This window comes from Hetaerina americana, unplaced genomic scaffold (assembly GCF_022747635.1).
Source record: "Hetaerina americana unplaced genomic scaffold, ioHetAmer1.1.p SCAF_10, whole genome shotgun sequence".
In the NCBI taxonomy this organism is placed as follows: domain Eukaryota; kingdom Metazoa; phylum Arthropoda; class Insecta; order Odonata; family Calopterygidae; genus Hetaerina; species Hetaerina americana.
In genome coordinates, this window is record NW_027286070.1 from 29331964 (window position 1) to 29357662 (window position 25699).

Below are 25699 nucleotides of genomic sequence, written 5' to 3' on the forward strand. Positions count from 1 at the left end.
ATGTACTACTTATGTTTACCTAGTGCCATGTAAAGTGCATTTGATTTTAATGTATCTTAGCACTGAATGAAATCAGTGACTTTCATGAGTGATATTTTTCCTTATACTCAGATTAAAACTTAACATTAAATTGAGAATGACTTTTTATGCTGGATTCCAGGTGATATTATACCAAAGAGACTAATGAAAAATATCCATTGTGGAGAAGGAAAGTAAGGATTGTGCAATGTTTTTTGTTCTAATATTTTTTTTTCTTTCAGGATCCTGTGGGAGTTAGTTTAAAAGTGGATGGTGAAGAATCATGGAGTAGTTCTAAGGACAATATTCAAAATATTGAAGAAGCCAGAATCCCTGAGCTAGAACATTCTCTGCAGCTGGATTCAAAACAGCTGCAGGTAAGTTAGCACTGGCTTGAGTTTCAGAAGTTTTAATTTATCCAGTTTCACAGCGTGTGCATGTGTGTGAGTGATTGACTTTGTTGTATATATTCAGCACATTGTAAAATTTTTATCTTCTTTTTTTTATTTCGTAATGAATTATCAGTATGCATGGCCTACATTTGTACAGTGAAATATTTTGTAAATATTTATATTATTTTATTTTGGAACAATTATTATGGAACTTATGAATAAAATAAATTATCACACAAATTGAGACGGCCATAGATAATTGTATTGCAAATATTCCCCTACCATTATCCTTGAGAAGTATATCACACGTGTTTTGCACAATAGTCGATCTTAGAGCCCTCGCGTCCACACCCAAGCCTGTTGTCATTTTACGGGTTCACAAGAGCTCCTGATTGGGTAAGTCCTCCATTGGTTACCCTATCCTTCCCTCTTTTCAAGCTGAGATACTTTTCTTCATTCTGTTGCTTGCTTCCTTGCTTGCTTGCCTTGTGGTAGCTAGTCGATTTGGCTATTACTGTCGCAAACGATTTTCTTTCTTTTTTAGATATATGTGTAGCTTTTGTTCACCCTACTATCCTTTCCAGGCTGACCTAGTCATCAATCCACACAGCTGTGATAAGGAAGATGAGGAATGTGTGGCAATGCAGTCAAAGGTAATTCCTGCTCAATGTGTGCAGATTTTACTATTTATTATGTAGTTTTTATGTATCACGCTCATGCCGTAACTTTTCAATCATAACATGTATTTTTGTTTTTGGAAAGGTAATTGAAAGATTGCATAGATCAGGTTAGAAGTCATAGTTTAATCAGGACAATTTTTTGTTTGAAAAAAATGTTACATCTCACTAACATCGAGTCCATTGGGGATACAGAATGATAAAAAATTTCATGAGAATGCAGCAGGAAGTTTTAAACTCCATATTCACATAAAATATCAATGGGTTTAAATTTATGACTCTTTTATCAAGGGAGATAGGTATCCTATTAAATGTTACTCTGACTTTTGACTCAGAATTTATGCAATCCTTGAATATTTCTAAATGAAATACTTAGTGTTTGTTTTAATTTGTATGAATAGAGCTCACCTGGTGCTAACATAAGCCCTATGGTATTTTAAGGGAACATATTCAGACCCAAATCTGCTAGTGTTTCAATCTGGTAAAAATTCATTTTGCCCTAAGAGTCTATGCAATTCCTTCATATATTTCTCCAAGGGATTGGAGCCCCATGTGGGTCACAGTATAAACTTTGGTTTAAGCTGTAAGTAGCCTATGTAAGGGAAGGCTTCGTTAGATCTTTGGATGCCTAGTGAGCATAAAGCAAAAAGGAAATTGTGGGTCACAAAACAATACAGATATTTTCGAGCAGTAAAAGAAATATTTATGTGAGTAATAAGATTTGTAGTATAAAGTATTGAATCTTGTTTAATTGCATCCAAACTACATTGAATGAAAAATAATTTGACTGTCCTCAAAAAAATTTTGAAGTTGGGACAACTGTTTGCACTAGTCGAACAAGGAGGTAGCTCAGATTCTCATATTTTAAGCTTTCCTCAATTAATCAGGAATGTAAATTTTATCCTGCCTGACAGTGGAAAGATTAGGTGAAAAAAGTTTTCAATTTAGGGAAAAATAAAAATTTTGGAACAAGTTTATTCACATCATAGAATTTGTATTTATCTTGTAAAACATCTAAGATTGCTGGTCTCTTCACTGAATATAATAGTGAAACATCTCTATTCAATTCTGAAGCATGCAAACCAGAGTGTGCATTTGTCTAAAAAGAGAAAATATGTCAAGAATACCAAGTGCGAAGAATTGCTGAAAGAATGGTGTTTAAGTGATATATTGTCAAATAGCCACATTAATGGCATCACCAGTGGAGAAAAGGTATAGCACATTCCCGCAAGATTAGGAATATAAGATTTCACTTAGATTCAATGGTTGGATAGTTTTAAAAATAAGCAAACTGTTATATACCCCCTTGTTTAGTGAATGTAGGCATTTTGTTACTGAGATTACAACTTCGTGGAAGGTGCCAGAATTGATTCAACTTCTTGGGAGATAGAGCCCAAATGATGTTTTAAATACAGACAAGACTAGGTTATTTGGCTATATTATTATTTATTCGCTGCCAGAAAAAAATCCGCTTCAGAGGGCAACAGTATCGTGGAGTGGTGCTGAGCAAACACAGACTTGCTGTCTTATTAATCAAAAATGCCAATAGAAGTAAGAAGTTTCAACCTCTAATGGTTGGTAAATCAAAGAGTCCTAGGTGTATCCTAGGTCAGAAATGTAAAAATGTTGCCCACTAGATAGACACACAGCAAATTTCAAGCATGAATGGGCAGAGAAATGTTTAAGGATCAGTCTCATGCCCTGAATGCTAAAATAGGGTCTCAGAGCTGGAAAATTCTGCTGTTTATTGATCAGTGCCCAGGCCATCTGCCCTATGTACAGTTACAATTTTTTCCCGCAAATTGTACTCGTGAGCTCCAGCCAGATTTAGGTCTAATTCACTACTTTAAGGTGGATTATCTAAGAGTGATAGTACAGAAATCATATCTCTGCATGGTTGTGGTAGGAATGTAAAGACAATCAAATAGAATGTACTGGATGCTTTATACTACGTATCATGGGCTTGGAAGCAATCTAATGTGCATTCATCTATGTAAGTTCATGTTTATATTGTGTGCCTTTTTAAATTAGGATTTTAGGTTGATTGTAATGATGAAACTCCAGTTGAAGTTATTCATTATGATGATGATACTATAGACAATGACTCCAGAAGTCAGTCATGTAAAAGTGAAAATTCTCCTGTATTCCCTCTGGTGTCTCTCTTACATTCCCTGGGGTCCCTAGATAAGTGCAACTGAGGGGCTTTACTGTATATTGATTGGCAGCGTCATAGTAAGTAGAGCAGTATGTAACTCATAAAAGAGGATACAGGAATGGAATTAGTACCCTTACCATGCGTGGATGTATTTAACATCCTTTTTGGTGTAATACAGTTGAGGAATTATGAAATTTATTTCAAAATTCAGGAAAATATTTTGGAAAGTTGTAATAATTTTCAGGGAAAATTTTTGAAAAAAGTCTGGAATATGATAAACTATTTAGGAATTTTTTATAGTGTATTCCTTTTAGTTGTAGGACCTGTTCATTTGTAATGTGTGAATCATTGTCTACATCTTTTTTGTCACTTGAGCAATGGCAAAAAAATGGTAGCACTGCCTGTGGCGATACTAGTGGCAGACACAGGGAAAGGGAATGATTCACAAAAGATGTACTTAAGCCAATTCCGAGCTCTTGAAAATGCATGGGAAAGTTATTAACGTTGCTTAGTATGGATTTTAAAAGTGTAAAATCTATCAGCTTTCAATCTATCTCTCCCAACATAAAATATGAACAAATGAATAAAACAATCAAGTGCACTATGAGTTATCATACTACCTTTCTGGGAGGGCTCAGGTTGGTTTGCTGACTAGCATACTGGCTTCCAACCCTAAGGTTCTGGGTTCAAATACTGTTGGAGACAGGATTTTTAGTCAAAAACTGATTCTCTTTTGACTATGTAGAGAGCATGTCAAGTGGAGTATGCTGTCTGTCAGATGATACATTAAACTGGACCCCTTGTTGTTTTATGTAAAGGTAGGCTAATACTGGTGCTGGGTTTCTTTCCCTCCATCCTGCTACCCATTCTATGAAAATCCTGCCCCTATTATAATAATATTAAATTACCTATCTATTCCTGATGGCAAAAATACCCCTATCTGGTGATAGTCTCTCTAATAACTGCTATCTTTTTGGATCCCCTATAATTATGGATGTTATTTATAATTAAAATGGCAGTTTTCTAATCCTACACACATCATGACAAATAAGGCACAATGCGTCTCACTACACTGTAGCATAATCATTTACACTCAATCATTTGGGTTATCATAATCATTTGACCAGTGATAATGCTGCAGTATAAGAAAAGGTAATATGATGTTTCCATTGTTATAAAAATATGGAAATTACAATGTTGTTGTATTAATTTTGGACTAATTTGTTTTTGTCTTTCTCGGCATTTTTCCTTATGATAATGGCAGGGTTTTTTTACTTAGTTATTATTGTTGGCATGGTTGTTTTATCATTTTTTGTGCTGTTGATGTTGCTGTGCTTGCTAATGCTATCGTTTGGTCATGAACACATTAGTACCCCTCTCCCTTTTCCTTTCAACTCAGATAATTTTTCTGCCTGTCATTAAAACTTGCTTCACCTTATTGTTCTCTCTTCTTTCCCTTTCCACTGACTATCCCTAAGGTCAGGAGGACAGTTTCCTCTCAATAGTTTAGTTTGCTAATTGTTTTTCAAAGGTTACACTATTTGTACTCAATACGTGAAACTATGGTATTTAACTGATTACTTTCTTAGTTCTGTGCACTTTTGCATTTCTTTGCCAATGGGCTCAACATTGATAATCTGGTTTACATTTTCCACAAAAGCATCCTCTTGTACTTTCATCAATCTTGGCAACGTGTCTTAAATTTTCATTCATGTCTTTTTTTTAATAGAGTTTTTGAGTTCCATTTCCTCTTTCCAAATTAAACATTTAATTATAGTACTATTTGTGCAACTGTCAACTCTTCCAAATATTTGCTTGACTGGAAACAAATTTGGTACTGTATCATATCAGTAGTTGAAATACAATAGTTCATGAAAATTTAATTTTCTTTACTGCATTAAATAGTGTCTTTAATTTTTGTATGAAATATGACGAACAATTTCTTGATAAAAAATTACCATTTGCACTCTGTTATGAAATTTATTGTGTTGGAAAAATTGTAAACAATGCTTGTAATAATGTTACTGGCTACTTCCATAAGGGATTTTGTTTTTTTAGTTGATAAGCACCCTGATTTCTTACATTATACAGTGCATTTGTTTTTTTTAATTATGCAGCCAATCAAGGCTTCTGAATAGTTGTGCTGTCAGACTTTGCTCAATCAGCGAGCTCTATAAGGCCATATATTCATATCTGAAGGCATAACTGAGTATTCCTATAAGGTACTAATCAATATTAACTGGCTGCCAAAGAGTAGCAACTCTTGTTCTAGTTAGTTTGATGGGGGAATAGTGGAGAGGTTAGAAATGTAGTTGAAGCATCAGGTAATAATGTAATGTAAAATTCCTTTTTCGTTCAATATCAAGCATATAAGCAAAGCAAATTACTTAAATTATTTTGAAATTGTTAAAAGAAGCCCTTAAATTAGTTAAACTCTTTAACTACTGCTAGCGTACTAAACTAGTAGTTTTTCAAATGTAAAATGTACAAAAATGGGTAAAAATTTTGCACATCTATTACACTTAGCTTAAATTCATTTATTAATGGGATAAAGTGCCAAATAAGGTTATTCAGACCCAGTCACCAGGTAAATAATAATGGCCTTTTAATCTAAAGAAAGATTTGGCAAAAAGATCCCAAAATGAAGTATGGATGGAAGTATCATACTTTTCTTGCACATTATCAAATTTTAATAACCTAACACGATATCTATTCTTTGTTTTTATGGAAAGTGCAAACTATTGCCATTATTTAAAATACAAGTGTAAGCTTAGTAATTTTATTTATAATTTTTTTGCATAATAAAGAATTTCAAATGAGGCTGTTTAACTAAGCTAAGCTAGGAGCATCAAATTTAGGAGTTTGCAGTAGTATTTCATGGTCACAGGCTTCAAGTTAGCAATTTAGGGATACTGTTTTAAATGAAAACATGACAAGCAGCTAAACAACTTCAAACCCTATAGTGAAATGATTCAGAATTCTCATTTTTTTCAAAAAGATGGTAATAGGCGAGGTAATTCTTTGGATCGAAGTACTTCTCTTATTCTGTCTTTTAAGAAAAGTACATTTAAAAATACTGGTCTTGACAGTGTAAGTATTGTGTATGACAATTTGACAATTTATATCACCCCAACTTCCCAGTCTCATTGTAAATGACAATTATGACATTTAAAGGTCATGTAACTCATGCTTATGGCCCAGTGTTGCATTTTGGCATCCCTGCACTGCTCAGTCCCATTGTATACCCACATCAAATAATTCACACCTTACGTGGTAATTGGCTTAGGTAGAAATTTAGTGCAACGGTTGCATGAAGCATGTCATGAAGATTGAAACATGATGGAATCCAGAAATGTTGCAGTCACTGAGCCTCAAATTAAAGGTAGCCAGCATGATGGTCATGCAGTCCAGGACTCTTTCTGCCCTAACTTTCAACAGGCCTGGGATGCTCTACATCTGTGGTTTCACTTGGCCTGAGGTGTGAGAGTTTGGTCAAGGTGATTCATTTTCTTGCTTGTGATTGATTGAGGCTCATACATCTCAGTTAATGAATTATATTGTCTGCCCTCAAATTTTCCTGTCTAGTATACTACCTTGATCAAAAATTTCCCGGAATTTATTCAGAAAATTAAAAATACAAGTTTATTCATCTAAATCTATATTGTCCCCTTCAAAGTAATCCCCATCGACTGCAACACACTTATGCCAGCGCTTGATCCAATCCTCGAAACATTTTTTATATTCGGTTTTCGGTATGTCCATCAGTGCTTCCTGCGATTTTTCCATTACTTCCTCTCGGCTGCTAAAACGCGTTCCCCGTAATGGTTTTTTAACTCGATTGAACAGAAAGAAGTCACAGGGAGCCAAATCAGGTGAATTCGGTGGCTGTTGGATGGTATTTGTTGCATTTTTCGTCAAAAAATTACGAATAATGATAGCACTGTGCGACTGTGCGTTATCATGGTGCAAAATCCACGAGTTTTCTGCCCACATTTCTGGTCTCTTTCGGCGAATTGCTTCACGCAAACGTCTCATAACGCCCAAATAATACTCTTTGTTTACTGTCTGGTAAAAATTCATGATGCACTACACCGTTGTAATCCATGAAAACCGTCAGCATTGCCTTCTTTTTTGACTGAAAACGACGTGGTTTTTTTGGTCTCGGCTCATTTGGTGAACGCCATTCACTTGCCTGATGTCTGGATTGCGTGTCGTACTCATAAACCCACGTCTCGTCTCCAGTAATGATCCTTTTGATGAATGTGGGATCGGATTCAGCCTCGCAAATCATGTCTTTTGCGACGTCAACACGGTCTCTCTTTTGCATGAAATTGAGGTCTTTTGGCACCAACTTTGCTGCTACACGACGGAAACCCAAATCATTAACCACAATGTCTTGGGCGGATCCATAGGCAATGTTCAAGTCCTCCGCTATTTCTCTGATGGTTAATTTGCGGTTATTGACCAACTTTTCTTTTACTTTATCAATTTTTTCACCGACTTTCGATGTCGATGGTCTGCCACTGCGTTCATCATCTTCGATTGACTCACGACCACTTCTGAACCGCTCGTGCCACTGGTAAACGACCGTTTTTTTTAGAGAATCGTTGCCGAAACACTTTTCCAACATTTCCAACGTCCGTGCGCCACTAAATCCGTTTTTTACGCAAAATTTAATACAAGTTCGTTGTTGCAAATTTAAATCCATTTCTGAAATTGTAAAAAATCGCCAACACACACAGAGATAGATGTACTCTTGGCTACGTAACTTTTGCAAATGTCAAGTTATGACACTAAGATTTAAAGGGAATATCAACAACAGATGTACCAATTTAACAAAAAAAACAGAACTCAAATCGGAACGATGGGAGCGCCACACGGTGGTTATTCCGGGAACTTTTTGATCGAGGTAGTATTTTAATTCTGCACTACTCTAAATTAATTTTGTAAATGTTTGCCTTGGTTTCAAATTCAAGTAGTTTAATCTATTTTCTTGTTAGTGATTTTAATACATTTTATGATTCATTAATCCTGCAAAAATGTGTTCTGGTTTTGATGAATCTTGAGTACTCATATGACTTGGAATTTACGTTGGATATGAAAAAAAGGACAATAATTAGTGGCAAGTAGGCCAGTGTTATTACTCCTTGCACACTTCTCTGCACATAGAGCTTTATATCTTTAAAATTTAAAACCAAGCTGTAAGATACTACATATATTTCTAGTACTAAAGAAATGCTATTATCGTTCTTTGTTGTTCTCAATTATATAAGTATTTTATAGACATCAAAATGTGCACCTCTGTATGACAAGCATCTCTGTCTGGATCGCTCCGCTGCTTCTTTGGCATTATTAGTAATATCAGTGTGAGAACTTGATATTATAAATCATAATGTTTTTGATGGTTTGGCATTTAATAAAAATACATTGAGTATCTCTCCAGAATTAAATAATCTTGAGATGATTAATTTTGTTTATTGCTTATAATTCTAAAAGTAAGATCTCGGTTAACTTTCTGAGGGGTATATTATTTTTCTATGATACCACCTTCGAGTTTGCGATGATGAAAAAACTATTTCTACCGTTTTACATCTGAAACTGTGGTATTTATGCATCCAATGAGAATTAATGCTCTGAGATACAGTCTGTGTCCTTAGAGGAATGGATGGGGCAAAGCGACAGAAAATTTTGTGGCTCTGGTGATTTGGGCATGAAAGGAAGCATGGAGTCTTTGAATTTTTTATTGATTTAAGATGGTAGCATTGAAAGAGCTTTTAAACTGTAAATTCACAAGGAAAAAAACTTGGCTTCACGGAGACAGGTATTTCTCAAATAATTATTGAAAAGAAATTATAGCCACTGTCAATTCAGTTAATATTTTTGTAGAATATATATTTATTTTGCATTAGTCCGATGACAGCACTTCAACTTTTACATCGGACTTTGAACACTATAACAATTTGACAATCACATACACCCAAGCCCTAGGTGGAGGAAAAATCACCTAGGTGGGAATCATACCAACGACCTCTGGGTTGGCAGACGAGGAGGTTACCCTGCCGCTACCGGGGCCGGCGAAAGTTTTTGCAAAAAGTCACTTTAAAATAAGTTTTCTATTTTAATTGGAGCGAAAAGTTGTTTAAGGAAAATAGCTAATGTAAATGTTGTTGATTGACATTGTTATCTCTTAAGTGGAATAATTGTCTTCAGTCACACCCTGCCTTAATTCCCCAAATGAGGAGATTGATTATAACCAAATGTTGTGAATTTTGTTTCCTCTGTGGGATACGGATCTGAAGTTGCACATTTTGTTCCTGACATGTCTCGCTTGCCTCCGATATCTACCATAAATTTTCGTGCATGTGGGGATAATTTATTCACAGCAATGAGTTATTTTTACTCTAATTGGTTGTTTGTCTCTCTACTAGTAGATAGGAAAAATTATCTCCTAATCAATGTTTTAACCAACACATGTTTCCTTAATTAAGTGATTTTGGAATAGAAATTTACTAAATTTTATGCAAAAAGAATTTTGGGGTTATTTTTTCATTCATATGTACGTGTATTTTTATTAATTATTGGGGCTCCTTATGTTGCACTCAACTGCAAAGCTTTTATTTTTCTCATCCTGATGATATATGCTTCAAAATAAGTTGTTGCAGTTGTATGTAGCTGTTCTATCTCTCATAATTTTAATATCCAGAAATAACTCACAAATAGGCAACTAGGTATGTTATAAATGCAAAATTCCAATTTTTAGCTTTCAAGTATTCAAGTGTTGCCTGAGATATTTTCTTCTTAAGTTTGCTTATTTGTTGCATAAATGTTTGTGTTTTCTTTTACAAGCACCTGTGTTTTATTTTTCGTTACTTGCTGATCTCAGCTCAAGTGTGTATATGCTATTGCTTACATGTTAAATTCATTATGTGCTCATTGATATTCAAGTACTGTCTTAATTAATCCCATAATAAAATGGTTATAATTGAATTTTATCGATTTTTCAATAAACAAGCAATGAGAGATCTCTTCTTCCTCCCACTTTGCCTTGCTTAAAATTATGTTAAAAGTGTGGTAACAGTGACATTAGTGAATCTATTTTTGAATTATTTTGGCCAATGATTTATTTAGTCTGATTATGTAATGTAATTAGTTTTTTTTTCTTTCTTGACACTAAAATTCAAAGATCTTAAAGCAATTCACTATCATTACTTTATATCACACTCACTATTCCATTGCTGTCATGTTAAGTGAGCAATACGATTCAGGTTCCCTTTAGGCATAGTCATGTGTTTAATTATTTTTGCCTTTTTCAAATTTGGAATTCATTCTTAAGGGAGGCCTATAAAAACATGGCAGGCGATCTAAATGAAAGCACTAATTTTTGATTTGACACTCACACATCTATGTTCTTCCTTCTTTTCACTTATATCCTTATGGATTTAGAGAAGAATTTCAAAATGACTAATCCAAAGCCAAATTATATTCATTTATTTGAGAACTATTGCTTCACTAATTTGAACATTTTTAATTTTTTTAGCAGCTGACCAAAGCCCTGGAAGAATTTGAAAGAGAAGCCGAGAAACATATCTCGAGAGTTGCTGAGTCAGAAGGGCGGTATGTTGATTAATTGTTTTTTATGTGATAATTTTATCAAATTAGATTCAATTAAAATTTTTCCATTGGAGGAAGCTAATTAAGCTCATTTCTGTATATTGCAGAGTTTCCGAGGACAGCAAGCACTTGGATTCCAGTTTGGTAAATGTCTTGGATTCTGCAGCCTCTGTTTTCTCACCTTATCAACTGAAGAAGGTCGATGAAGCCAATACTGTTGACGCAGCACCATCCCCAAGCAGTGAAAAGTACAAAGTGAATGCCAGCAAGGACCTCAAGACAAAGCTTGACTTCGTCAAGTTGGAGATTGTTAAAATCCTTTCTGAGAAGGAGGCTTGCTCCGCAGAGAATTCTGCCCTCCGATCACGTATGTTGAACTTTGCAGGAATAGGTGGCCAGGGTGATGCCTCGGTCTCTTCAACCGACTCAGAACCCCTTGGGATGGTGGGAGGAGAAAGAGTGACGGCCTTGGAAATGGAGCTGGAAGAGTTGCGTAAGAAGATGACGGACAGAGAAGATAGCCACATGAAGGAGAAGGGGGCATTGGTGGAGCAATGTAAGGAGTTGGAGAGGAGCCTGGAGCTGATGAATGTCGAGTACGAAAAATGTGAGGATTATTGGCAGCAAAAGTTGGAGGAGGAAAGGAACTTTTATGAGGAATCCCAGAAGTTGATGGATGAAAAGCAGAGCAGCCTGGAGCAAAAAATCAGTGAATATGCTGAACTGTTCTGTCAGAGTGAAAAGAATGAGTGTGGGACCCGGCTTGCTACAATTGAAGAACGGGCTAGTCTGGAAAGACAGGTTTGTGTGTTGTCGTTCACAGTGTTCATAAAGTAATGGCATACAGTATTGTCAATCGTACAGTAAAGCTACTACTACACTAAGTGACCCCATTCATAGTGTTCCCATGTAAATTGAATATTACTTATGAGTATGTTTAGCATTCTGTAGCAAAGAATTGAGACAATTTCCAGCTGAATGGATGTTTCCACAAATTTTACTTATAAGCATGCCTTTAATGAGATAGGATTCATGATTGGGAAATGAATAGTGCTCTTATTCCATTAGTTTCATTAGAGTTCGTGATATTGAAAGGAAGATATTCCAACGTAGTAGAATTTATCAACATTTATTGAGCATTGCAACATATTTGTTAACGTATGGGTGTCATCTTCTAATGGCGTTCAAATGTTGAAATCCTTGTTTGCTGTTAATAAATGCTGTAAATTTTTACAAATTTAACTTTTGCCCTTTGAGATGTAATTTCACCAAGTTACTGCTTCCAAGTCAACTTCATAGTTCATAGCATACTTAGTCTTAAGAATTGAAATGTTGTCACCACATGACTACTGTAATTTGCTGCACTGCTCTCCTGAGTATTTTGGATATAATTATGTATTTTATAGAATCATTATTAAATGCAGGTTGTGAGATGACATGTCATTTCTATGCTTTATAGACATATAAAGACCTTGATGTCAATGCTCCTAAGCTGAAAAATACCTGACAAAAACATTAGCCTTCACTGAAAATATAGAAGTTATACGCATATGGAAAACCAAATTTATCTTTTTAAGTCACACCATTGGAAAAAAAAATATTTCCTGGACATATCATGCTACCAGCATGCTATGATGATCTGATAAAAAATGTTTAGAAAATAATAGCTTCAAGTATGGTTATAAAATATACATTTTATTCCCGTCTACTTGCGTTCGCTACAGGTCACAGATTTGGAAGAAGAGTGTGAAGAATTGCGTGCTAGAATGAAAATAGCTGAATCATTACAGATGAAGCATTTGGAGGAAAAGGAGAGAATATCTCAATGTTTAAAGGAAATGGAACAACAAGTGCTCAGGGAGAAGAAATTTCTTAGAAAAGGTAATGCATATACAGGCTACAGCCACATAACTTCCTTTTTTGAAAGTGTTTTGCCTTTGAAAAAAGGAAGTAATGTTGCCGCACCCCATATAATAACTGAATGATGTTTATATGTTAGCTGGTATCATGATCATTAGAGTCCTAGCTAAAATGATGCACATGAGATGAATACCAGTGAAATTTATAAAATGCTCTTTTAAGAGTGATATTGGTCAAATATTTTTATCTAAATCTAATATTTTCATAAAACCATGATTGAAATGAATGATTTTCATGATGGGCAAAAAGAATTTAATTGCTCTATTTATTAATAAAACATGATTGACTTATTAATCTACTGGCATTCTTTACACATGGAAGGAGAGCTAATTGGTTGGCAAGGTAGTGGGGAAGGAAGGAAGGTGTTGATTCCAATCAGAAAAAAGTTTCCTTGATCATGGGTTTTCAGCTTATCCATGCTGCTCTACCAAACAAGCTATAAAGGAAACATTATTTCCACCAAAATCTTAGGGGTTTTATGCAATCAGCTAAGTGCCCTAAAGTGAAGTGCTAAGTGCCTAAGTGAAGATGCCCAAAGAATTTGTGCTAGAAGAAAATCACATCCCTATGAAAGGAACTGGGTCAGGGAGGGGGGTAGCAATCAGGGTTGAACTTCACCTGTGTTGTTCTCCCCACCTACATTTTAACCTGGTTGTTCATGTGTACATGCCCAAAGTGAATTCTTTATTTAATTAAGATGAAAAATTAGTGCAGCAATTTTAGAGTGTAAAAATCATTTGCCTTGATGGGGATCCCGGGTTTTTTACAATTTTTACACTCTGAAATTGTTGCATTGAAATTCACATTAGCGGATGACTCCGTTAAAAGTTACTGTTGCGGCATCTACTGCAGTTTCTTTGGAATTTATGAAAAGTTACATAGAAATAATTCAAGGGATATTCATGCTTTAGGAACTCATGAGGATTCATGTGAATAAATGTATTTTTACTAGCTTGATAATTATGTTTTGGGAAGTCCATGTGAAAATAATCAAAATGGCAGTTTATCATCATTGCTGCTCTGACAGCAGTGCTTTCAGGCTATAAGTCTCCTCCTGAACCTAGAAGACATTGACTGTGGATTCAGAGAAATGTCATTTTTATTAATTCCATGTGAAAATACCCAAAAATATTTAATTACCTGTAATAATTTGCATTCTACTTTCAAAGAATTAATGATGTAATTTTATGTAAATGGATCAAATTGGCTACAGTTTTCTCAAAATTGCTTAAATCTCAGCTTTTGGATGCAAATAAATCTAACACATGAATTTATTAATTTTGTATTTGTGCAAAAAGAGCACTTAGACCTTTATATTGGACTTTGAACATTAATATAACCATTGAATAATTGCATACACTCACGACCTCTGGGTTGGCAGACAAAGACGTTACCCCGCTGCCACCGGTGCCGGCAATTGTAGAATTTATTGTCGTAAAATAATAGGCTGTAAGGTCTAATGCATAATTTCACATGCACCTACTTTTGATTACGGCTATGAAAATAATATTTTTGTACAGAAACAACACAAAAATAAATCTTAAACATACTGAAAAGTTATGCTGAATGAGTTCATCTTAATAAACTAAATAATTTATATTTATCACTGGTAGTATCATGTTTTACAAATATACTCGATCTAATGATTTGCAGATAGCCTTGATGTAGCTGTGCAGGTCACTGTACCTGAGCATAAACAGCAGAATGGAATGTATCATAAAGGAGATGGACCAATTAAGAGTTCTTCAAAAAGTAGAATCAAAGTAAGTGGAAATAAATATGTTGTTTTTTTTCATGTATTTGTTTGGTAGCATGTGATTGATATTCAGCTATCTTTCCAATTCTTCCAGGGTGTGTCTAAGGGAGGGAGTCCCAGTTGCCTTAGTTTAGCCCACAGTTTGTCAAATTTTCCCCGCCACCAGTGCCATGGAAAAAGTTCTTCTGATACCTCAATTTTTGGGAGAGAGGTGAGTTAGAGAAAGGGATTTATATTGTCAATAGGATATTCTCCATAGGTGAGTTAGAGAAGGGGATTTATATTATTTAATGGGATAGTCTCTGTTGGGATAATCAGGATTGGAAACATTTGTGAATTTGCAATTCCTTCAGAAATTTGCAAAAAGTGCAAATTTATATTTTTAAAAGTCAGAAGCATAACTATTCTAGAATTTTCAATGAGAATGTTGTTACTTTTAGTTGTGAGACCAGTTTTGTTTATCATAGGCCATAATGCATGTCAGCATTATCAAAAAAAACTCTTTCAAGAGTATCTATGGTGATACCAGGGGCAGGCACGAAGAGAAAAGCACATTTGTAAAAAGTATGTTCATATTAGATTTATTAAAATGTATCAAATCTGATTCCAAGTACTTGTTTAGGTATGTCAATTAACTTTTACCATACTTAAAGCATAAGGCAGTCATTTCTCATTCATGTGTGTAACATAAAGTTTTTCAGTGGTACACATGTATATTTACTATGATGTGTTCATATCTCATAGGTGCCATGGTAATAAAAAAAACAATCCATGTGAGAGCATTGCTGATTGGTTCTAACATTTGGCAATTCTTAAAAATCTGGAAAAGTGTAATGTAATAATGGTCAGTGAATTCAGTTGAACAGAATAGGGTACGTTTTACATTATTTGGAAAAAGTTCTGAAAACCAATGAAAGCGTAAACTCTAGAATGATTTTTACACACTGAAATTGTTGCATTGAAATGCACACTTGAGCGGAGGACTGCTTTAAAAGTTAATATTTGCCTCCCGCAGTTTCTTGGAATTTGTGAAAAGGAGACTGCGGAAAAATGAATTTGAAGAAAATATGTCGCGTTTATTTGTTGCATAGTAAAGTTGCATACTCACCTTAAAGGCAAATATAGAATCCTTGGGGCTAATGAATGTGAGGGAAAAAATTATGGAAATTAAGGATAGTACAAAAATGCTGAAATTAAAACATTTAATACTATTGGCAACTTTTTATTTTGTGAAATAAAATCTTTTAGGGCAGACCATGTATTTTAAACTTGTGTTTTCAAAAAGTATATCGAAGTTTCAAAGCATCGAATTATCTTTACAATTGTAATTTTTTTTAAATTTTGAAGGCTAGGAAGCAAATAGCACAGATATTCCACAAAATGAATAATCTGCACATGGATAACTTAGTGTTAACTGTAAGTATATTCTTTTAAACCACTCTTTTGGCTCTGGCTGAGCATTTGTCCTTTAGAAGAAATCTGGGTACTGAAAACCCAAGTACCAAGAATTTCTCCCCTCTCCTCACACCAAGACACCCTAGTTTTGGCAGTGGTTGCTACAATGCATATTTTCTCAGTTAGATAATCAATGATAGATCAGGCATGGTTTTTGAGTCGGTCCCATGAAAAGCAGCATGTCAACGACTTTTTGGTGTGATATCTTGAAATGGATATGTCCCCCATCATAAAAAGTATGAACTAAAGATCTACCTTGGACCCCTTAGCAGACCATCATCCATGGTGAGTTTAGATTCAAGTACACGATATCCTTTTTTTTCATTTTGCTAAAAGAGGTGTCTCTTTCATTCTGCAATAGATTATCATGGTTCATATCTTGGCTATTGCTTTTTCCCATGTCTTCTTCTCTTTTATGTATTGTTCATCAAATTCTGGCCTAACCCTTAGGTTGATTCAATGTGTTTGGTGAATTGCATCTCCTTTATAACAGTGAAGCTGAACCATTAGAATGCTTAGTGTAAAAAAATTGAGCATAGATAAATTATTTGATGTTGTTTCAGGAAAAATTATATAGATGTACACCTTGCTTGATTCTTTATTTTTTTCATGTACTGTTTTTGTGAAGTAAGGAGCTTTAAATTGATTCAAATGGTACTTTTGATCTGACATTGAGAGCTGTTTTTTGATTTGAAACATCATATGGGTGACACTTCTCTATGTACACCTCTCCACATCTCTATTTTCCCGCAGACATATGTTTGCTTAGATAACTTAATATTGTCACATATTCTACTGTTTCAGGCTTCACAAAATCTGTGGGAAAGTACCAAGTCTTTTTAGTATGGATTAATATTGTCATATTTAGTAATATAAAATGTTTGTGTAAGCCAGTAGAAAATCAGATCCATGCAATGAGCTCTTTGAAGGAGCAGTGTTGTTCTGTGATATTCTTCATGAAACTCTGCAAATCCTTAGCGGAACCTTTTGAGTTGATTACCAAGACTTATGGTGAGGATGCTATGAAACGTACTGTGTGTTGTGAGTGGTTACCCAGTTCGAAAAAGGGCGGCAATCAATGAAAGACAACAAGTGTTCCTGAAGACCGTCGACAGATGACCCTATACATTGAGAAAGTGAACCATATTGTTCATGCAAATCAGCATTTGACAGTCAAGGAACTTGAGGAAGAGTGTGACATCTCGATTGGTACAACTGAAATATTGAGGATGTATCAAGTCACCACCAATTACATGCATCACCTGATGATAGTGGACCTCAAACAACATCGAGGTCAAGTCTGTCAGGAACTGTTTGACTGCGCTGAAGAGGATTAAACCTTCTTGTCCAGGATCATATCAGGTGATAAGTTATGGGTTTATGGATGTGACAGCAAAACAAAAGTGCAGTCTTCGCAATGGATTGATGAAACATCCTCCCACCCCAAAAAGCTCGACAAGTTCGCTGGAATGTCAAGGTAATGGTGGCTTTTTTTATGCAAAGGGAATTGTGCATCATGATTGCCTACCTTAATACCAGGCAGTCAACACGGAGTACTACCTGGAGTTTATGAAATGCCTAAGAGAGAGAATCAGGCAAAAATGACCTGAACTTTGGAGGAGCGTCGAGTGGTTTTTTCAACATGACAATGCAAGGGCTCATTTGTTTCTCAGAACCCGTGAATTTTTAGCCAAAAATAAGATGGCTGTGCTTCCCTACTCACCAGGCCTGGCCCCATGTGACTTTTTCTTGTTCGTCAAACTAAAAGCCCTGCTCAAAGGAAAAAGATTTGCCCATATTCTAAAGATAGAAAAAATTTATATGGAGTAGCTTATGAGGATTCTGAAAGAAGTGTTTCAGGACCGTATCAAAAAGTGGAAACACTGTTGGGATAAGTGTATACATTGGGGAGGTGACTACTTTTAAGGAGATCCCAATGAATAATTTGTCATTGAAGTTTTTTTTTTGTAATAAATGAAGTTTGGGAACTTTTTGAACAGACCTTATAAGTAAAAAGATATTTATAACAATAAATCTATCAATTACAATTAACTCCAATTACCATACCGGCTAGCAGCCTCGAAGGGAAAAGTTGATAGAAATCAGGAAAATGATCTTGTTTGCCATGGAAATCAGAAAAATGAATATATGAAAATGTCTACTCTTGTATATCATGTAAAATATCACCTTGTCATAGTGTGTATTGCTTTCAACAGAAATGTTTTCATGCAGAAGAAGTTCCTAAGTCATGAAGATGCCTGATCATAAGTTTAACATAAGTGAAATGTTCTTATGTATCCTTACAGGTGGATGATGGAAGCAGGAATCGAATTTTTGTGCCTAATGCAAGTACAAGGAGGAAAGTCAATGAAGTTGGGAGTGAAGAAAGTGGTAAGTCTCTGTTAAAGTTAAAATTGTGCTTAATCTTAAGCCATTTTTTATATGTTTGAAGACAGAATTGTGGTTAACTTTATCCTGTTATATCCTCCTGAAACTAATACATTGATAATCTATAATACCACTAATTTATCTAATTGTAAGCATGCCTGTATTCAAATGCCTTTTAAAGAAAGTTTTTACCTGTCATTAATTTTTAATTGTATGTTTTTACAAGTTTTGGATATTTAGTTATTACAGTACCATATAAATCATAATTTTTCAATTATTCCTCTCCTGTTTTATACCTGAAAGTTGGTTGTTGTAAATGCCACAAGTATTAATTTATTAATTGCTAATACAACGATTCCATATTTTTATGTAGAATTATCTTGGCATAGGGTCTCTTCTATCACTGTTGGGATGTTTTAAATCTAAAGTGTTTTCACACATTCACAAAGATGTTTCATTTACAGATGAGTTGCAAGGTATTAAAGCAGAAGTGGAGAACTTAGAGGCTATTCTTAGTAGCACAAGAGAGAAGCTTCATAAGCAAACAATGCTATGTCAGAGCCAGGTAATACCCAGACCTAAACTTAGCAGCTGTCTTTAGGACATTAATATTAATAAATAATTTTAGGACAGTAATAATATTACTGTTTATTATGCATGTTTTTGGCATTTGGCAAAAAAGGGACTGTATTATAATTATATGTTAGCTCAAAGAGACCAAAAGTGCAGAACTGCTGTCATGCAAAAATAAATCAAATGAAATCATATAATGCGAACAATTACCCACATTTAATATTGATTGTGCTGCAAAATGTATCCACAAATATTAGGTGCAGATATTTTGTGTAAATGCCTACTGTTAAATTTATTTCGACCAAGATTTAAATTTAATTGAATATAAGTTCTAATAACAGTATTTTTATTATACTATCACCAAAAATCAATTAGGTATCTTTTTTATCAAAATTTATGCATGTTTATCGGGGTAGCCAATATAATATTGAAACTATTCATCAATGCATACATTTATTTGGCAATTGAATAATGATTATTAAGGAGCTCATATGCGGTAGAAGCAAAAAAATGATCACTGTGAAATTTAAAATTTTTCCTCATATGCATGTAAAATTATACGTATTTATACATTCTTTTACTTTTATGACAATAGTCCAGTGGCTAACAACTTTACTTGCTTTAAATTCAGGTCATTGTTTTAAATCTCACTGTCGATTGGGCTTAATTGTTATTAGATTTATATTGGTATTAGATTTATCTGAGTTATAGATAGTGTGCAATATGGCCTGGGCCTGCAGCAAATGGAATGTCTAATTAAATAATCATTTACAATTTCTCGTAAAATGGAGTTCTTAATATTCAGGTGTTGGCTTTGAGAGATTAATGCGTGACTGTAAATGCATCCAAATATTTTTTATGTTTTAAATTGCATGCTACTTATATCAATAAAAGGCTTCCTGATAAGATGTTGCTAATATTTTATTTGGTGCATTTATGCATGTCTCTAGGCTTAAGTTTTCCCCTATTTGGATTTTTATCATTCCTTCCATTTAAGTTACCTCCCTGGTTAAGATATCATTATCATGTTTAACTAAAAATAATACCATTGATCCTCCGAGATAACTTGAAGTGGAGGGTTTACGGAGGAGTTTAAGGATAATTTAAAGATAACATGATATATTTCAAAAATCCATGGGATAAAGTGGTCAGGTTTTCAGAGATTATATGTGATGAAATCTCGGGAAAAGTTTTGTCCCACATCTTATGTGTTTGAGTTTAAAAATCTCAAAAACTTTAATGTTTTCCTGTAAGCATTTATCTTTGGTGTAAAGGTTTTTAGAAGTTATTTGGAATTATCAATGCTACATCGGGAGCCAAAAGTTAGAATAATGTTGTTTGTTATTAAATATTGGTTCCCCATGTGAAGTAATCTATTGATTAGAATGTATTTAATTGTACAGCCTGTGATTATACATTATAATTGATTATGTCCCTTGTAATTGCATGTGATTTATCAATAATTCATGTTTAATGGTAAAGTAGGCATTGCTCTCTAGGAAAGTATACCACATACCATCATTCTTATTTGTTTTGCCAATTCAAGGAAATTTGGAATTTCAAGTATTTAAATGAAAGAGTGAAATGATTATTATGTGATAGTAATTCATGTGTATCAAAAAAAAGTACCCAAATCAAGGCAAGCATAAAACTCAGGGTCCATGAATACAATGAATATAATATTTATTTTCACTTTTTCTTTTGGTTTCAGTGTATTGTATAAGTTGTCATCAATGGAGGGAATACTTTTGTTTCCATATATATATTAACTCTAGTAATGAAGATGCAAGAAGTTACAGGAAAAATCTGCTCCCTTAATGATAATGCGTAAATGATACAGCATTTGTATAATGCATTGGGTACCAAAAGTAGCTATGCTCATACATTTAATCTACCCTGTTAGTTAATAAAAATCCCAATCTGACATTATTTGGCAAGCTAATGAAATTAAGCTTTTGCTCGTTAAAAAAAAATAATGTACTTTTCCAGTGCTTGATGTAGAGACTGTGGTGGCATTTGATTTGATATTTGTTTTAAATGAAGGTAACAATGTTTGTATATAACAGTGAAATCTTTCCTATAATTTGATGCTCTTCAAATTTTAGTTTTTGAAATGAAACTATGATTCTCATTGAAACACCACATCTAATTGATTTAGGATTAAGTCACAACTAATGGCAGTTTTATGTGATATCTACTCCTTATAAACTCAACTGCTTCAAGCTTCATTTCCTAGAAGTTTGGAATATTTATATAAACCAAATTCAATTCAAATAAATTCTGATGAAATGGTACATTTTTGCTAAAAAAATTATTGCATTGCATTATAAGTTTCTATATAAGTAGAATACTCATAGCTCAAATAGTATCTTGACTTGTAGGAATAAAATAAATGCTTTATTTTTCTAAACCCTTACATGCTGCTTCATATAGAAGTAAATTTTTTTGCTGCTTAAACAAATCAGAATTGAGTCAAAGTATCTTAAGAATTGATAATAATTCTTCATCCATTCTCAGTCCATAGATCTGAGTACTTCACAATTATAATTGAATAAAAATGCTTGTGGAAAAGATAAGCATTTTGGATACTAGTTAATTAATGTTTTTAACTTTCTTGTTCCATATTAATTGAGTTAATGATGGATTAGGAAGCATTGTATATGATTTTAATGCAAATAAATATTTTTTTTCAGGCTGAAAGGCTGGTTCAGTCGGATATCTTGGTCCAGAAACTGTATGTTGAGAATGCTTTTTTAAGAAATTATTTGCAGCAGTGCCAGGATTACTAACAAATTCATGTTTTGAAAAGTTGTTCAATGGGTATTACCAAGATAAAAATAGCATCTAAATATGACATCTGATAATTAGATGTGATTTGTACTAAATGAATTGTATCTTCAAAAGTCCTGTAGAAGTTCATATTTTCTAATGGAAAAATTAATCTCTTAATCATGTGTAATAACTTGTTACTAAAAAGCTGGAGACGCAAATGTTAAGACATATCTACAGTTTAACTTTCCTCTTGATCTGTGGAAGTATTGTTTAAAAATGGTTGGTAAATTTTGAAACTTCAAGACTAAATTTTGCTGTTACCAGTATGGTTGTTGTTCTAATTGTGAAATCACGTCTAATGATGTCATAATACCAGTTTTTAAGGTCTAAAAACAAGATCCATATCCATCAATAATTTTCACTGGAAATGCTTTGGCTAGAAAGAGAGATAAATATGTCCTGATTGTGCAATGTGCTGTTGTTTCTAGCCACAAAATTCTATGTTGGGCTCGTGAAGCCAAAATTTTTACTGAGCAAGTTGCCTTAGGTATGGATCTACCTATGTTACCAGAAATGTAAAAATCTATTTTTAAATGTGGATTTTTCAATTGTCATATTTTTAATAATATAATTGATTTGAAAAAGGAAATTTACCTTATGTATAAAAGCTGTTATAAAAAATGATTCAAGTAAGAAATGAATGTGAATGACTGATGATGACGAGTGAATGCTTATGATTTGTCTACTCCAGTATTTATATGATTTTTGATGCAAGAGTGTATCTGTTTTATGTCCTACATCAGCTCTAACTAAGTTGCATTTAACTGCGTATTTGTTAGATGTATGATGTTTTGAGGGCAGTTAAAGAGTGATTCACCATATCATTGCTGCATTCCAATCAACTGGCATTTTCAGCCAGAGCTCATCATTTCATTTTTGAATAGCTACATATATGTGAATGTAACATTTTTTACACAAGCTGTGTATATATATATATTTCCTCAGTCTGTTGGTGACACATTATTCCTTAAATTTGTGCCTGAGGAGTGATTGAACATGAATTGCTATCAGGTATTTAAGTTATTATACTGAAGACTTTTTCCTCAATGGTTTTCAAGATTCTCTTTTACTGCAGCAGTGATAAACTGGTAGATTTATTTATTGAGTTATAATGCAAATATGCCATCCTAATTGTCATTCATGGCAATGCCGTCTTTCTAATTTCTTAACAACAGATCAATGCTCATAGAAAACAGAAATAATATTAAATTTTCGACAACATGCTGGTGACTTGTTGGGAAACTTTGGTTGGACATGGTGTATGTGATAACTTAATTGAGCTTTAACATTAAGCTATAAAATGTTAGGATTTTTGCTCCTCACCTTACGTGTAAGTCACAGAGGCATGCATTCATTTGAGCAGTGCTGTTGGTGATGTTCAATGATTATTGCAATCGTATTAGTTGACACATGTGTACCAAAGTACTGTAATAATAACAGTTTATTTGCCTACATTATTATTTATAACCCTAGCCCATTTACCCATATTTACACATATGTGCCACCAAATATATGGGACTGACCTGAAATAATTCCATCCTTCATGAAAATATGAGTTTAAATGAAGTTCAGTTTTACAGGGAAGTTGTAGTTTTTACTATGTTGAAACATTTATAGGCATGACTAATGGTTAATGTGTAAACAGCACATCGAAACCAAATTATGGAGGTTAGTAACCCAATCAATTACTCTGTGGACAGATCTGGATAATTTTTTATTGATAGCATTGTTGGATATCAATGAATTATGCATAATGGGTGAATTCTGTACAGCTGTATTTTAAGCATAATTAATTATAGTAGGTATTGCTCAAGGATGCATGCTCCTGCATGATGGGTTGTATAATAAGTTTTGATTGAGCTTAAATGTTCTTGCTGTCATCACACTGCCATTATGGTGGTGAGTAAGTGAATTGTTGTTGTTGAGCACATCAATTTTTGCCAAAATGCACAGGCTGCATTGATTGAAATAATGTTGATGGTTGCTATTAGAACGTATAAGAATCCAGTAAAATAGGTCTACGAAAGTTAAAATGGAATAGATTGTTTATTGCTCTTGAAATAATAATAATTATTATTATAACTCATATAACACTAGCATTCCAGCATTACTAAGGGATAAAGTAATTGTTGTATATTATTATCAATAGAAATGTTAATAATTCTTTCGATGATATAAAACTACATACATAATATTTTGGAGCTAATAATGCAGGGACAGTTTTGTGATATATTTTGCCTTATTGCAGATGAGTTCATATTCATAAAGTAATATTATTGATGTGAATAATATTTTTGCATTTTAAATTACTCCCATAGCCATATTGACAATTACACTTGTCATTCTCTTGTTGAATTATTGGTATATACATACCCATTTTTTCAATGTACCTCTATCTCACACAACATAATGGAAAAGATCTGTTAATATATGCCTAGAAAAATTTGAGCATTGGCATTAATTAATAACTTGCCGTCTGTACTTGATATGCAGTTACAATTTATTGTTGCAACCATCATCTATTTGTTACCTTATACCAAAGAATCTGATTATATTTTCAACAAAACATGTAAGTGCAAGACCATCACCTTCTGTTTGGCTTTTTGACTCTTAAAATTCTGTCTTGTGAATTTTTTTTTGAAATTAACCATATTCATTGTATTTTTGGTGATTGGTCAAGTGTTTTATGCTACTGTGTAATGGTTGACTGCATTATTTGTATGCTATATGTTCATCTGTACATGTATTTTCCTGTTTCCCTTTTGTAAAGATAATGCTTACTGGCATATTTATACAGCAACAGCCCAATATACCAGTACCTACTACCAGAAGCAGTTCTGTGTGATGGATAGATATATTGTATTATGTTAAAGCTTAATTTGATTATATAATTTGCTTTATATATATATTTATTCATTTTTATCTTCAATAAGGGGCAAGCCTTTTATAATTAGCTGCGGTTTACAAAATTATAATAAATTTATTTTAAAAATTGTGATAAATTTAATCTAAACCTCTGTTTATTGGATGAGCCCCTTGTGTTTAATATTCCATGGGCTCAAATTTTCCATCAATGCAAACTGTTTCATAAAAAACTAGTGAGTCCAAAAAAAATCCATTAAAGTTGTTGTGGAGACATTAGGCAGCTAAACAAGGAGCATTCCACAGAAGCTATGCCCTGCTAATGGGTTGATGGTGTAGTTGCCGGTGAATTGGGCTGCACTTAAATGAATTCTACTGCTGTGTTCTTTAAAAAAGACTTAGTTTGGTCAGTTAAACTTATTGTTGCAGGTTTTGGCATGGAAAGTCATTGGTATGTTTGACTTTTCTAAGTGAAAATATTTTATTAATTGTTAAGTATTCTCATTTGTGGACAGTAAAATCATTCGATGTAAAGCTCCTGCATTGAATTGCACCTACTCATTTATAATCTAACATTTTCCTAATGAAAGAAAGCCTTATGAAATTATATTAATGGTGCTTTATCAAAGGGGCAGTGCCTTCGGAAAAATATGCAATGGAATTTATTTTACTGACAGTGTACAATGATAGTAAGTACCAAGGAAATATTTGGTATGTCTTGCCATTGTAGTAACATTTCTTTTTATGAAGTTTTGTAACTTACAGTTGAATCAATAAAGTATTAATTTTTATTTTGCATTTCATTGAAGTTTCCAAGCACACACTTGATGAACATATTGTTAATTTATTGATTGTACTGAAATGATTATAAAGACGTTTATTCTATTTTTAAAAAAGAGTTAAATGTGTTTAGTGGACAGAGAAAGAAAAAAATCATGCATTAGTCAGCTTTGAGATAATGATCTAAAAAATTTCCCTGGAATTTCGCATTTAAATTGAACCTAAATGCTAGGATTGTTTTATAAAAGTTGTCTAATGAAGGTTATCATAATTATATTGG

The 25699-nt window shown here is 33.6% G+C and overlaps 1 protein-coding gene across 6 annotated transcripts in view; it reads left to right on the forward strand.

Moving 5' to 3' along the window:
- Nin (blastoderm-specific gene 25D) overlaps nucleotides 1–25430 on the forward strand; it is a 38991-nt gene extending 13561 nt beyond the window's left edge. For 2 of the 6 annotated variants that reach the window (XM_071598466.1, XM_071598467.1), the window contains exons 15-24: nucleotides 261–395; nucleotides 995–1063; nucleotides 10780–10856; nucleotides 10961–11654; nucleotides 12578–12734; nucleotides 14427–14536; nucleotides 14624–14740; nucleotides 18291–18375; nucleotides 18837–18937; nucleotides 21639–25430. In XM_071598466.1, coding sequence (XP_071454567.1) covers nucleotides 261–395; nucleotides 995–1063; nucleotides 10780–10856; nucleotides 10961–11654; nucleotides 12578–12734; nucleotides 14427–14536; nucleotides 14624–14740; nucleotides 18291–18375; nucleotides 18837–18937; nucleotides 21639–21734 — 1641 coding nt within the window. In that variant the 3' untranslated portion in view covers nucleotides 21735–25430. The remainder of the gene's footprint in view (nucleotides 1–260; nucleotides 396–994; nucleotides 1064–10779; nucleotides 10857–10960; nucleotides 11655–12577; nucleotides 12735–14426; nucleotides 14537–14623; nucleotides 14741–18290; nucleotides 18376–18836; nucleotides 18938–21638) is intronic. The other 4 variants (XM_071598471.1, XM_071598468.1, XM_071598470.1 and 1 more) reach the window with 4 other exon arrangements.
- The last annotated feature ends 269 nt before the right edge of the window (nucleotides 25431–25699 follow it).